Here is a 14,527-nt window from a genome sequence, read left to right as displayed (position 1 = left end):
ATCTTTGTAAGCCATTGTTCTTTGCAAACCTTGTTTCTTGTAGTCTCACCCCAAATAATTTGTAGCCTGAGAAATTAATGAGGATATATGTATCTAATAATTTAACTTTAGAACTTTGTATATTTTCTGTGGTATATTGTAAAGCTCTAATTGTAAACTTCTTAAGATAGCACAGTGGAGAAGAGGTATTTAAGCCATCTAGCTTCTGCCTCTTAGAGGCAGAAAAGTAATTCCAGTGTAACATTCAAATAGTTGTTTTTATTTTAGGGATTTTCATCCAGTTCTAAGAGTTTACATGCACGACCGTGTTTTATTTGCTTGAGATTGGAGGATTGTTTTGTTTTTTCAAATAGTGCTTTTGATACTTATGGTCTTCAGAAAAGTTGCAGTTAAAATGTCTGTTTGTTCTGTCTTCAGAACAAGTTCACAGGCACTTGGATCAGCATGAGGTGAAATACTTGCAGTTTGCTTTCCGTTGGATGAATAACTTGCTGATGAGAGAAGTCCCTTTACGATGTACCATCAGGCTGTGGGACACATACCAAGTAAGTGCTGTTTTAAACCTTCATAACTCTGATAGTGTATTTTGGACATGCCAGTATGTTTGCATGTTTTGTCTTGAACCTTTTGTTTTATTGCCATCTCAGAATTGTCAGAACAGGAGAAAAAGCCTTCAGTGTTCACTACCACTTAGAAACACTTAATGTCTTCCATCTGGTGTCCTTTTACCTCCTTTGTCTCACTGTAACATCTGTTATTCATTTAAATATCTGTTATTACTTGGTATTTTTTCCAGTGGAAAAGGTTTATTCTTTATAAGATCTTTACGATAAACTGAAAGGTTGAGTTATTTAAATGATGCACTGTAGCTAATTTTTCTAATTTTGTATAATTTTGTTGCTATTGCTGCAGCATTTCTAACTCCTGAAAATAGTTTTACCATGCTAACTCTAGCATTGCATCTGGTACTAGATGATTAGTCTCATCAATGTGCTAAAATAATGTAAAAGCTCTTTCTTAATCTAGCTAACCACCTATGCGTGTCCAAGGAATAGCCTTTTTTGCCAAAACTTTGCTTTGAACTCATCTATTTTGAGAAATTTCTTTTGAGGACCAAGTGTGTGTTTATTTTGCAAAGTAACTGTTGCTTTGCTGAAAGGACAGAATTTCTCATTGCTAGTCCATAAGTACCTGTCTGGTAACAATTCAATGGGATCTTTATCCATAATAAGTGGTTCTGATTACTTAATTCCAATTTTGAGCAAATTCAGGTGCATTACAGTAGTCCTCTATAGTAATTAAGAGCTTAATACTTGGGATTTCCAAGTGTATCTTTTTAAGTGAAAGTTTCTTATACCTAAATATCTAAATGGGATTCTTATACCCAAGTGGGATTATTATTTTTTTTATACTAAACATGCTTAAGGAGTAATTCTGTGACTTGACTCAGCAGGTGCAGCAGATCTGTACTGTGTTCTGGGCTTGGTGATTTACCAGACTATTCCATGTGCACTGCTTGGTGAATGGTTTATTAAAAGCAGTAGGGCTATCTTAATGTAGACTGTCACCTGTATTGCCAAACCTTTTTTGAAATGGCAATTCCACAAATTGCTTATTAGATTTCAGTTGTGCATATAAAAATGTTATTATCAACCTTATAATATGGATCTTACCAACCTGAAAATATGGATAATAAATGCAGTGAATCTACAAGAGATGGTAAAATTTGTGCAAAGTTTTTGCTAACAGGTTAAGCAGTAATATTATAGATTTTTATACCAATAACTTGTCACTAAGCCATTTAGTTGCATATGATTTCTAACTTAATAATTTACAACTGTATCAGCAGTTCTGCTTTGCAAATGGAAAACACTTTAGAGATGGAATTTGTTCAGTTACTTTTGTCTTCTCATTTATATTTTTAATTGTAAAGCCTGCTAGAGGCTGCATTTAGGGGTTGACAAAGAAGCTTTTCAGAGAGTCTAGCTATGGATGGATCTGTGATGTTTGGTATGAAAGAGAGATGTAGGATTACTAAAGGCAGAAATATAATAGGGGATCTCACTTTTGAAAGAAATTTAGCTTTGCAGTTACAGATGGAAGGACCAATCCTATTAATAATTTTAAGAGCCTGGGTAAATGGTTAAGTGCTTCTCTCATTGTACTCAGAAGTTTATGTTGCTGTTATCAGGCTTGCTTTTGCTACCTTATGTGTCCTAGAAGAGGAAAGTAAGAAAACATTTCTGCACCTATGCCTTCTGCTATTTTAGTGGCTACTCAGGATGTGCATGTACTGACTTTTCCCCCTGATATCCTTGAATTACTGTAGACACAAATGCCTTTAACTGCAGTTCAAAGAGAAGGTGAATTAATCATATTGCAATGTAAGATCAGACACAGCATCCCTGCAATGCTGATGTGTGAAGGCTTTTGTTCAGACTCTAGCTTCCTTATGGCTCTTGGAAAAGGATGGGGCATTTTGAAAGACATTGATTAAACGCAGCTCTAGTCCCAGTGCAGGGCATGGCTTGGGAACAGTGTAGGAGTGATGCCAGAGGAGGGTTAGGCTAGGTGGAGCAGTCATATTCCTTCATGTGGAAAGAATGGAAAGATGGGTGGGTCTCTCAGGTTCCTTCATGTCTGCACCAAGAGTGTGTTCTGGGTACCACATTTCTTGCAGAAATCCCAGGTGATGGTTGATGGCCTCCCACCCAAGGATTAGAGAATAGCCTCTCTTGAAAGACAGGATCCTGCTGCTGCTGTTTTCACGGAAAAAACAAACCCATTTTATTTTCTTTGTCTTCCCCTCTCCCCATCAAAACTGAAATAACGCTTTGCCTTGTTCAGCTATGTTGTCCTTTGTTTACATGGAAAAAATAAATATTGTGCTGTCTCCAGCTTAAATTTCTTGTTGATCATCCTCAGAGCAGGCCCCATTTTCTCATTAATAGGGGTTTTTCAGGGGAATCACAGCACGCTTAGTCTGCTATTGTGTATTTCCCAGCATGATGGCTGTTGCCTGGAGTTGGTACAATCACATTCTGTCTCTAAAACTGTGTTGCAGTTCTTCCATTGACTTCAGCGTGGAGTGGACACTTAAATGATGTCCATCTCTGTGTTGGTATGTATGGTAGCAAAGGTACTCCAGCTGGTGTCATATTTTCTGTCTAGTTTAATTTAGGATTCATCAGTCATTTGTTAGGCTCTGTGAAGTAAATAATTAAATATACAATCTGAAATACTAGTACCTAAGCTGGTTTAAGTGGAGGGGAAGAGAAATTTGGAAAGGTTCCCAAATCCTTACTTCAATAAATACTCTGGTATTCTGTAGCTCTGTCTATGACATCCACTCTAAATACATCACTGTCTTCTGTAGCAAAACTTTGTAAAGTAGAAAAATTAAAGACACTATGCATCTTGCTTATAAAGGATATATTGTGAGAGCTTCTTAGCCATAAATGTTTAATTTGGTTTATTCTTTAACTGGAATTTAATTTTAATGTGAGTGGATCATTGTGCTTTTTTACTTGATTTGAGCTTTGCTATTGTTGGGTTTTTTGTTTTTGTGGGTTTTTTGTTTTGTTTTGTTTTTGTGTGTGGTTGGTGGTTTTGGTTTTTTTCAAGATAAATGCTGCAAGTACCATGTAAATTCTCTCAAAATAGAAATTACTTGTTAAGTTATGGTCAAGACACATAACATTTATATTTTTAGAACTGACTCATATGAATATTCATAGACTTTGTCAAGTGTGAAAGATTCCACAAATCAAAGCAACGTAACTTAAGATCTCAGTTTTATATAATCTCTTGCTTTTTTTATCTCATGTTTGGTCATCTATTTTGGAATAAAGAATTGGTAAAATGATGTAGTAAGATTGCTGAATTATTTAGGATATGTGCATTTAACATATTTCTATGAACTTCTGAAATGCAAGCTAGGTTTATATTTGTTCCTTGTCAGAGGGGTGTTTTGACACTAAAGATTGCCGTGTGTATTAGAAACTGGCTTTTCTTGACTTCTGACATGGCCTGGATTTAATAATCCAGGAAGGTTAGAACTGGACCCCCTTGCTTTCTAAGCTCCTACTGCAATAGAGGAGCCTGGGTGCAGCTGGATCCAGTAGTGTACGTCACAACTCAGACTGGGCAGCCCAGGGAGGTTAGGACTGAACCCCCTTGCTTTCTAGACTTCCTTCAGAGAGGAGCCTAGGTGTGGCTGGGCTCAAAATCCTTCTCTCAGGCCTGGTCTTTTCCCAGAGAGAGTAAACATCTGATGGTCCAAGTAAAAGCTCGACTGTCCAATACCCCTTGATCAGCTTAAGGTGCAGCGAAACACAAGGTCTGTTTATAATAAATAACACATTTATAACACTAGTAGGAGTTAATATTGAGCAACCTAAACAAAACCATCGGCACATATATATAGTAAGGAAAAGGAGATGAGAAGAAAAAGGTGAGAGGGGGGGAGAAAAGAGAGAGAAAGAGGACAGGAAAATCACCAGTCCTGGATCCAGCGTTGTTGGTCCAGCAAATGGGTGAGGGTCGATGTCGATGGTCAGTGTTGAGGGAACTCCCAAAGCCCACCATTGCAGCCCCCTATTTTATAGGCCTAGAGTCTTGATTTCACAAGGAGTATGTGTGACTGAGCCATACATGTGTGAGCAGCTGGAGTGGACCTCTGCCCCCTCCGCCCCTGGATCACATAGTTATCTCATCTATGCAGGCCTGGGGATGTATGCAGGCCATTCCTGCAGTCTCCATCCTCCCAGGCAGGCCCTCTGGGATGCATATGAGCAGGGGCTACAATAGGGTTTCGATATCATTTCCCAAAGTAGGTCAAGAGGGCTGGTCCCTCGCAACTTCTAACTGAATAAAATTACTCTACATATTGTATTAGAAACGGTGGGGATATCTCCATGCTCAGTGTCTGTGCTCTTCTACTCTAGATAACTATTTTAAACATTTACCATCAAAAGCTCAGAAAGCATCTGAAGTTTGCTCAAGTTTGAATCAAGGTTTTATTTAGGTTTATTTTATTTCTTATGTGTGTTCTTTTTGAGGCAGTTTTAAGTTCCGGTGTGTTTATGTAGCTGCATACTTCTCTGTTAACGGGGAAGGAAGCAATGCTATTACAGGGATGGCATTCGTTATAATCTCTTGACTAGAAATGGCAATACTAGTCTTTAATATCAGTGGTTGCATACTGATACTTAGGGCAGAACAGTGTTTACTTTTAAGTTTCTGTGTTTTTAAGCTACTTAAATATTGAGTTCAAAACTATGTTTGATTTCTGGGCAAAAGAAAGTTTTACTCCAGTTTGTAGCTGGAAGACAGTCAAGTGCTATCAAATAATCCTAATAGTGTTATACTGGCTGCTGTTTTAAATGGGATAAGAATGTTCATTGGCATCTAAGAACTTAATTTCATTTACTTTTCATGTAGAATGGAGTACATGTATTTTTCATTACAGTATTCTTCTTGTGATCTGATGTTCTTACATAAAATACCTTTTTGTGCTGTCTTTGTGCAGTGATTTCTGTCTGTAAGTAACTCTGTAGTAGCACGTTATTTACAGAACAGACAATGACAAGTTCTGTAGGGGGGGAAGAAAAAAATTGTAGCATGTATGTATATTAGTTTTCAATTTTAAATGCATGGTGACAAGTGAAGTGTGAATCTTTCCAGTTCAAGTGTACAGCCTAATATTTTCTCCTGCCAGAACAACTTTTTGTTTAGTTCCACTTAGCTGACTGCTGTATTGCCAGCTCACCAGTGTGCTGATGTGGTGGAAATGAGTCACACACTCGGGCTCATTGGATACAGGGCAAGACAGGCAGGTGAGATAGGCACTGTTTACAGAGCCCTGGTGTCCTGCTTTACAGTTTTGTTCTAGTGTGAGGAAATCTTCAGTGTTACCAAGGTATCTTAAAATGGAAAATAAATGTAAAATGAAGCATATAATCTACCATGTGAAATGCCAAGTAGTTACAAAGATTTACAAAAGGTATATGAAAAAAAAACCCAATAACACCAATAGAATTTGACTGTATGGGTGAGTGGATTTACTGTCTCACTGTTGAAAGAAGTTTTTCTCCTAGTTCCTGTTACCCCTGATCCTTGGCAGTATCTATTAGTTTTCTTCAGATTTAGCCCAGTGAAGAGGCTGATGAGTACCACAGCCAGTGCAAGGAAGAGAGGGTGAGAGAGCAGACCTCTGATTTGAACCCTAGTGTTTAATCAGGATGGTTGCTTGTCCTTTTCCAGCGTGTTTGCTGACTTTTCCTAAGAAGATTGTCTTTCTTGTTAGATAGTGTTTTTCTCAGGTTGCGTCCCTTAGACAAAATCCAATAGACATCACCCATTGCTGGTGGAACCTACTGGCTTCACTTTTTCTGAAGCCCTGCAAGTGGGTCTAGAAAAATTTCTTCCTCCTTGAAATTTAATCTTTCTGCTTCATCCAGGAGACTGATGCTAGCTTTGCTTAAAATAAAAATTATTTCATCTTTCTGGAAATATGTGTGTTTTCATTCAACCAAGTATTATCACATGTATATCCTTTCCTTCTTCAAGAAGGGATGAAGTTTATTTTCCCTCTCTTTGCCTTAGTCTTCATTTTTATTGTCATCTACCTCATGCTGGACCTCGTATTGACCAACATGGTAACAGACATCTTTTTTAGCTGTTTATTTGTTGGTATCATTTATGTAGCTCATTGCTAGCTTTTGCTCAAAGTGAGTTTTTTAAAAAGTTATATTTTAATAAACAACATTTATATGATTTTCCAGAAATGCTGAGGACCCAGAAATCTTATTGAAGCTCATTAAAAACTGCAGAAGCACAGATTTTCTTTTTATCCAAATGGAAAGAAGTTTGGTTATAGAAACAGTAATACCACCACCTCCTGCAAAATAAAAAAGGCTTGACAATTAGTAATTGAAATTTAAGAAATGCAAAAAAATGAGTTAGTTTTTTCCTGTGTTTCCATTTTTCACATAGACTCAATCAGAGATTTTGATTCCTTGAGCATGAGAATTATTTCTGTTTTTCAGTAGAGTTGTCTTATGATTAGTATTTATTTAGGAAAAATAAAATCAATTACAGTTGAAACAGGAGTGCATTTCCCAACAGACACAGAAGAATCTTTACAAGAAACATATTATTATGTCTTTGTTCTCAATCAAAGCCTTAAGCCATCTGAGACAAGAGACTCAAAATACATGACAGCAGATTTAATTTTGCATGGCCAGGAATATTTTTCTTTTCATGGCAGTTCTAACATCTCTTTTCTGTATTGAGTCCATGCTATTAAGTAGACAATTATTCTCATCCTTTATGCAGTGGGAGCATAAGACTTTGCACTGTCCCAGTCATCTGATCTTTTTTTTTTTTTTTTTTTTTTTTTTATACAAAGCAAGGTTTAGGACCACAAAGATCCTTGAACTGGGTTAGGGTAAGTGGACAACATTTAGATTGAGAGCAAAAGTGAGAGGAAGGTATATGCCCTCCCATTTGGTGCTACTTAGAAGCTGTGTTACATCTCTCTGTTACACATTTTAAAAAAATGCCCATTGAGTATTAGTATCTAACACTGTGTATCTAATTGCTTTAAAATATGTTTAAAGCATCCTGTGATAGTGATTTTTTCAATTTATTTATGCAGTGTGAAAATAAATTCTTCATTTGATTTAACAAAATATTCTTTTGAATTTGCTTTATTTCTTTGCTAATGAGAAATTGTCAAATCATTCTTTATTTGCTTTTTCATCATCAGCCGTTTCAAAACTGTTTTCTCTGTGTGCAGTCACTCCTTTCCAAGCTGAAAATACCTGTACTTACAGAAGCTACATCATGCTTTTTTTGTGCTTATCTTTCTTCTCTGTACACTTTATATTTGTACTATAAATTTTGTTTCTCTCATACACTGAATGAAAACTTCAAGAGAAGAGCACATGTTGCCTTTCCTCCTGTTGAATGAGTGCTTTCAGATATCTGTTCATAGTTAGTCCAGCTTATCTGTCTTAGTGGTTAATGTCAAGGACAGCATCAGCTGTGTATGCTCTGCAGTGTCTTTCCCTCTGTGTGTATATCCAGACTGATTTTCATTTGCTGTTTTATTTTTATTCAGTCACACAAAAGCTTTCTGCAACTTTTTTCAGCCAGCTTTATTTTTGACCAATAAAAGCTATCCTGAATAATGTTGTGTCTCTACCGAACTATTTTTTTTTCAAGACTGCTTTGTAATTTAGTGAGCAGCACAGACCCTATTCTGTTATTTTTGTCCTTTTAATTCTTGAATGCTTTCTGTCTTGTTCAACAACAACTTAATTTTAGTCTTGCTTGGTGACCTTGTTAAAAGTTTCTGGATGTCTGACTATTTAATAACCAATTACCAACATGTGGGTAGAATCATGTCTTTTAAGGTTTCTAGGCATTTGTTATTTTGATTGCAACTGGTCAGTGGCTTAAATGTTTCTAGAGTAGGGGAGACGGGTGTGGTGGGATAGAACCTTTCCTGCCCAAACATAAAACATGAGTGTGAAAGTTTAATTTTCTTAGGAAATAAAGGTAAAATACTATGTGAATTGGTAGTGACTCTTCTTGTCCACCTGCCATATACTGTCAGAAAAATCAGTTCCTGGATTAAAAAGCATCAGTGGTCTCTGGAGCCTGTATGCATATCATGCCTCTCCCTTTGATTCTGCCATCTCTTGTTTTTTCTTGGGGATATTTTTTTTTAGCTACCAAACTGAGGGCTGGAATTCATTGTCCTGCTGTCTACTGAACCCAGCCTTGATCTCACCCACATTTATCATGATTCAAGAGCACCTTTTCACATTGTTTTCTTTCAAACGAAATCTAAAAGTGAGATTTAAATCAAATTGAGTTCTTGGACACCATAGTAAGATGTGAACACATAAGAGAAGGACTTTTGCTGGCAATATAAGCATGTTCCCATTTAAACAAAACATCCTTATTCTAACTCTACATTTCTTTGGATGTTTCTAGATCCTTTTGTGTTCAGCAATTCACTATTTTCCTTTATGTCAGTAGGCTCCTGGTATAAAGTTTCACTTCAGCTTGAGCAAATGAAAAATTTTTATTGTTTCTGAATATTTGTCAGACAACTGATGGTCATCACCTTCTACCACAGGGACAGTGATCTTCTGGAATAACTTTGTTGCCAAGGCAACCTCCCATTGACAAGAGTTGTGCTCATTAGGATTTTATTGTGGCAGGCAATTATATTTCAGTGGTATAGTACTGAAGTCAGTGACCTCTTATTGTTTATTTTGTGCAAAACACAATCTGAAATAACATAAAACTCTAAGAAAAGAACGTAAGAATGTTAGTAAAAAAAAAAATAAATAAAACTGCTTAGTTTTATGTATGTATAATTTTATCTATGGTCTTTTACATGCAAAAGGATTATGTGCACAGTGAAGAAAAACCAAGTTTCTTAATAATTCAGCTTTTCAATGTGACCTTAAAATACTCGTTCACATTTATATAAGCTCTTAGGTTTTCTCCTGGAAAAGAGGAAAACCAAATGCTATTTGTAGAATAATAATGTGTATATACAATCAGTACTGTTGTGTTGATCATTAAAGTCTAGTTTGTTCCTGTTTATTTTGCAGTTCATTATTGAGAGGCAGGGCTCCCAAATTCCCAATGAAAGCAGACAAAGCAGGTCCTGATTTTCATTGAACCATAGAATCACAGAATGGTTTGGGTTGGAAGGGACCTTAAAGATCATCTAGTTCCAAGCCCCCTACTATGAGCAGGGACACCTCACACTAGTCCAGGCTGCAAAAAGCTTCATTGAGCACTTCCAAGAAGGGAGCATGCACAGCCTCCCTGGGCAACCTATTCCATTGCCTTACAACCATCCTGGTGAAGAATTTCTTCCTGATATCTAACCTAAATTACCATATTTCAGTTTAAAACCATTAACTTTTGTCCTATTGCTGCCCTGTCTGGTGAAAAGCCCTGCCCCAGCTTTTCTGGAGCTCCTTCAGGTACTGGAAGGTCACTATAAGGTCTCCCCAGAGCCTTCTCTTCTCCAGGCTGAACAGCCCCAACCTTCTCAGCCTGGCTTCATAGCAGAAGCTAGACCAGAGTCTTCAACATTCAGGTCCCAAACTGTGATCTACTGTTACAAATCCTCACTTTCCCCATTCTGTGTTCCATGTTTTGCTTCTACATGGATTTAATCCATCAAATAGAATCAACTTTATACCTGTGCCAGCCCTTTACCTCTCCTGATTCGGATCTTAGCTGTATCACTTAATACATCTCATCTGCCTAGCCCTGTCTTCATTTTTACATTCTGTATTGGCCTTACAGGAAGAATCTTTCTTGGCACTTTCTGTACCTCTGTTCAGATTTTGTGAGACAGCAGAGCAGGTTGCGGACCATGAGAGATGCATATCAGGTTACTTCTTAGGAGTAAGTGCCTGCATAGTGTTGTTTACCTGAACTCCAAGATGTATGCACTTACACTAGCAATTATAAAAATGACAGTAGCTGGCTGTATGACATGTTTAAACATGATTGTCCATAAAAGCTGAAGTTATCATCTAGCACAAATGCATGCCTTTGGATGGCTTGGTGTATTACTTGCCAGTACATGGCAAATGTTGAGTTGAGATGTCTGTTGGATCTGGAACTCTGAGGTCTCTGGTCTTCCTGCCTGTGGGCTTACTGTGGGGTAAGAGGTGAGGTTCAGTTTGAGATACAAATGCAAAAATATGTCTCATTATAAGTTTGTGTGTGGGTATTGCTCTGTCAGGTATCTAAGCTTCCATAATAGCTGATGGAGACGTAGCAAATAAACTCGGAGGAGCCTAGAGGGAGATTAGTTATGGCTTAGAGTGGCTGGTCAGCTGAATCCCCTATTAGGCTTCATTGAACATATTGACTAAGTGTTCATTACCAGTGTAGCCTAAGTACACAGCATGATTGTAGGCACTTAAGTTTAGAAATTTTAATCATGGAAGCTCTCTGAGTTTTGCAAAAAGTGAGTTAAAATTCTCTTCCTAATAATAAAAAGTCCTTTTGAATATGTGAAGTTCTGGGCCAGTAGATCAACTTTTTTTAATGTAAGTGTGGATTTCAAATTTGTTTAAGTATTGTCTTTTTTTGTTCATGTTTCTTTTGTAGCTTTCATTGACAGCAAGAGGAATTCAATGTGAAAAATAAAAGAAGGAGAAAGATGTGTAACCATGCTGGTTTATGAGGAAGGTTTTTAGACATGCAAAAAATTTACAAAATCAAAGCTCAATGATATCCATAGGGAAGCCTGTATGTTTTTCTAGGTTGATGTTCTTAAGTCAGCTTCCAGTGCTATCTAAATAGATGGAAATTTTTCTGTGGCTAAGTGGAAGTTAATTGTGAATGTGGAGAAGATGAGATCAAGTACTTTCTCTTATGCTTAACTTAAAGAATCTTGAGCAAGCTCATTGACTTGAATTGAACATCTCATGAATTAAGTTAATTAAGCATGCATTCTAAAGTGCTTTATTGATCAGGATCTTGATTATGACTCTATAGGATGATAACAGAATGTTATATAAAGTCTAGAAAATTATTTTGCTTCTTAGCTGCTTTGAAGTAATCAGTGTTTCTAGAGGAAGACTTTATTAATTTTGTTCTCAAAGACCAAAGTCTGAAAGAGAATAATGTTCCTATTCAAGAAGAAAGGAAAATTGCTTTTCTCACATCATATGCTTTATAATTTTGTGCATCGTTTAGATTCTGTGCACATCAGACTTACATAACACTTTTAAACTAATTTTTTACTAATTTTAAAGGTAGTTTTAAAATTAGTATATCTAATCCCTGTGTATTCTCTTAGTCTCTGAATTATCATAGAATCATATAATATGCTGAGTTGGAAGGGACCCATCAGGATCATCAAGTCCAATTCCTGTCCCTGTGTAGGGCACCCCAAGAATCACACCATGTGTCTGAGAGCATCATCCAAATGCTTCTTGAACTCAGGCGGGCTTGGCACTGTGATCTCTTCCCTGGGGAGCTTGTTCCAGTGCTCAACCACCCTCTGGGTGAAAAAAACTTTTCCTGATTTTTAGCCTAACTCTCCCCTGATTCAGCTTTCTGCCATTTCCTGGAGTCCTGTCATTGGTCATGGGAGTAAAGTGATCAGTACCTGCCCCATCTCTTCCCCTCCTGAGGAAGCCATAGACTGCAATGAGGTCTCCCCTCAACCTCCTTTTGTCCAAGCTGAATAATCCAAGTGACCTCAGCTGCTCCCCATAGGTCATCCCATCCAGACCCTTCACCATCTTCGTGGCGCTCCTTTGGACACTCTCCAATATCTTCGTGTCCTTTTTATATTGTGGTGCCCAAAATTACACACAGTACTCAAGGTGAGGCTGCATCAGTGCAAAGTAGAGCGGGACAATCACCTCCCTTGACCAGCTGTCAACACTCTATTTCATGCACCCCAGGACACGGTCCTTTCCTGTTTAACTGATTCTGTGATTTATAGTAAGCATAAGTCAAATGAGTATTTATTAAGTGTAGCTGCTTCACATCTGTTATACCTGTGGAGATTGGGAAGTCAGGAACTGAGAATTTATCACATGCTTTTCAAAAGGAGTTTTTCTTGCAACCGATTCAAGATATGAGTCCACACTTGCTACTTGAGACATGTAATTGAAGCAACCAATGCATATTTCTGCCTTTATTTCCACATATGCTATTGACCATTGTTGCAACTTTCCTTACTTCTATTCATACTTACTCAATCTCATACTTCTCTACATTGAGCTGAGTCATCTAGAATGGTAAAGGTCTGTCTGATAAGTGAGTATCAGAGATTTCCCGGTGTGTTGGACTATCCATCTTTGCTGTGGTTTAAGTGTTGATTTGAGATGATATAACTTTTCTCTGTAGGGTAGGTTTTCACATAGAGGAGTTCAATGATGTGGCTCCTTGCATGACTACATAACACTTTATGTTGGCTTAAATTAAGTTGCATAGGGATGTGCAAGGCAGTACGCTAGGTCAAACTAGCTTTTAATCAGCAGCCTATGCTTAGGTTGTCCTAAAGCAGCTGTGGAACTCCATGTTGTGAAGTTTTTCATAAAGCTGTCTTTGTACATGGATTATTAGGTTTTTTCCCTCTATAGGAAGTCTGCATGCGTGGGGGTGGATTTTACATAGCCATAGCTCTTCTTCATGTGGAGATGTGAGCAAACCATTTAGCCCATCTCCCTCATGCTATAGGCAGAACAAATAACTGTCAGAGAAGGATGCTTGTGTAGAGGTGAAGAATTATCAAGCATCATTCAAATATAAGACATTTTATTAAGTTCAGTGTGGCTTTAAATGACTTCCCATTTCACAGCAAATAAATTATTATAGGTGTTCCTTAAACTCATCATTTGGTTATACTTACAAATTTAAGGAGCCTAAATGTGGAAACTCCTTTGCTAGTGCTACTTATGTGAATAGGCCAGCAGTTTCTAGATTAACTGATTTTTATGCTCTTGGTGTTTTGTTAATAAAATGGCATGAATAAAGGGAGAAATATTTTTGGCTTAAGAAATAAATACTTACAATCTTGTTATTGTTATCCCAGATATTCTATAAAGTAGGCTAGGTTAGTTATACATGTCAGATTTTAATCTCCTTTGACTATTTCATCTGCTGTTGAGTGTATGGTTGTCCTCTGAAAATGGTACTCCACAGTGTCTGTTGATTGAATAAGTATTCTCTCAATTTACTTAGACCTAACTTAAGTCCTCTGAATCATCATCTCCCAAAGTATTGCTACCAGATATAACACTATTGGAATTTAATTGTTTTTTTCATAGTTTGAGTCACAGATTCACGTAAACCAGATGCTTAAAATAAGTAATATCAGTGCTTCCAAAAATGTAGGTCTTTCTCTACATACAGTGTTGTTAAATATTGTAATCTGATTTAGTTCAGTTATTCCTGGTTTATCTCAGTGAAATTGTTTCAATGTGTAACATACTGTTTATTTTCAGTTACTAAATTTCATTTTATAACTGCCAATACAGCAATCTAAAACTAGTATGTGAATGTTGAAGAGACTTCTTAATTTTAGTGGTACACAATGAAAATTCTGTAAGCCAAATGGCAGCTGCAGTAATAGATAACCCTAAGTTTGTCTTCAGGGCATGACAAACTGGTTTGCTGTTGATGAAAAGTACCTTTGATGCATGAAGAAGCAAAGATCCAAGCTATTGAGTGCTGTCAGCTGTGTGGTTTTCACAACCACTAGAGAGAGTAGAAGAATAATCTTGCTTCATTATTTACAAATATATTGTTTTTATTAGATCTTAAACACTTCTGAAAAAGTGTTCCCCCTTGTAAGCATCATTTTATGCAATATAGCAAAATAATTACCACTCTCTTTGGATGTTAATTTAAAATTGGTTCAATGTAGTTTGTTTGCATGTTTCACTTTTTCTGCCCTTAGGTACTATTTAAAAATAAATACAAGAAAACAGAAACAAACAAGGGAAATACTCCATTA

The 14,527-nt window shown here is 37.0% G+C and overlaps 1 protein-coding gene across 2 annotated transcripts in view; it reads left to right on the top strand.

The window, feature by feature from the left end:
* Window positions 1-14,527, top strand: part of TBC1D22A (TBC1 domain family member 22A) — a 165,267-nt gene that overhangs the window by 86,053 nt on the left and 64,687 nt on the right. For both annotated transcript variants that reach the window (XM_051642042.1, XM_051642051.1), the window contains exon 11: window positions 418-545. In XM_051642042.1, the coding sequence (XP_051498002.1) occupies window positions 418-545 (128 nt within the window). The remainder of the gene's footprint in view (window positions 1-417; window positions 546-14,527) is intronic.

Source organism: Apus apus, chromosome 1 (genome assembly GCF_020740795.1).
Source record: "Apus apus isolate bApuApu2 chromosome 1, bApuApu2.pri.cur, whole genome shotgun sequence".
NCBI classification, from domain to species: domain Eukaryota; kingdom Metazoa; phylum Chordata; class Aves; order Apodiformes; family Apodidae; genus Apus; species Apus apus.
Note: the sequence above shows the minus strand (reverse complement) of the source record. Positions and strands in the feature narration are given on the sequence as shown.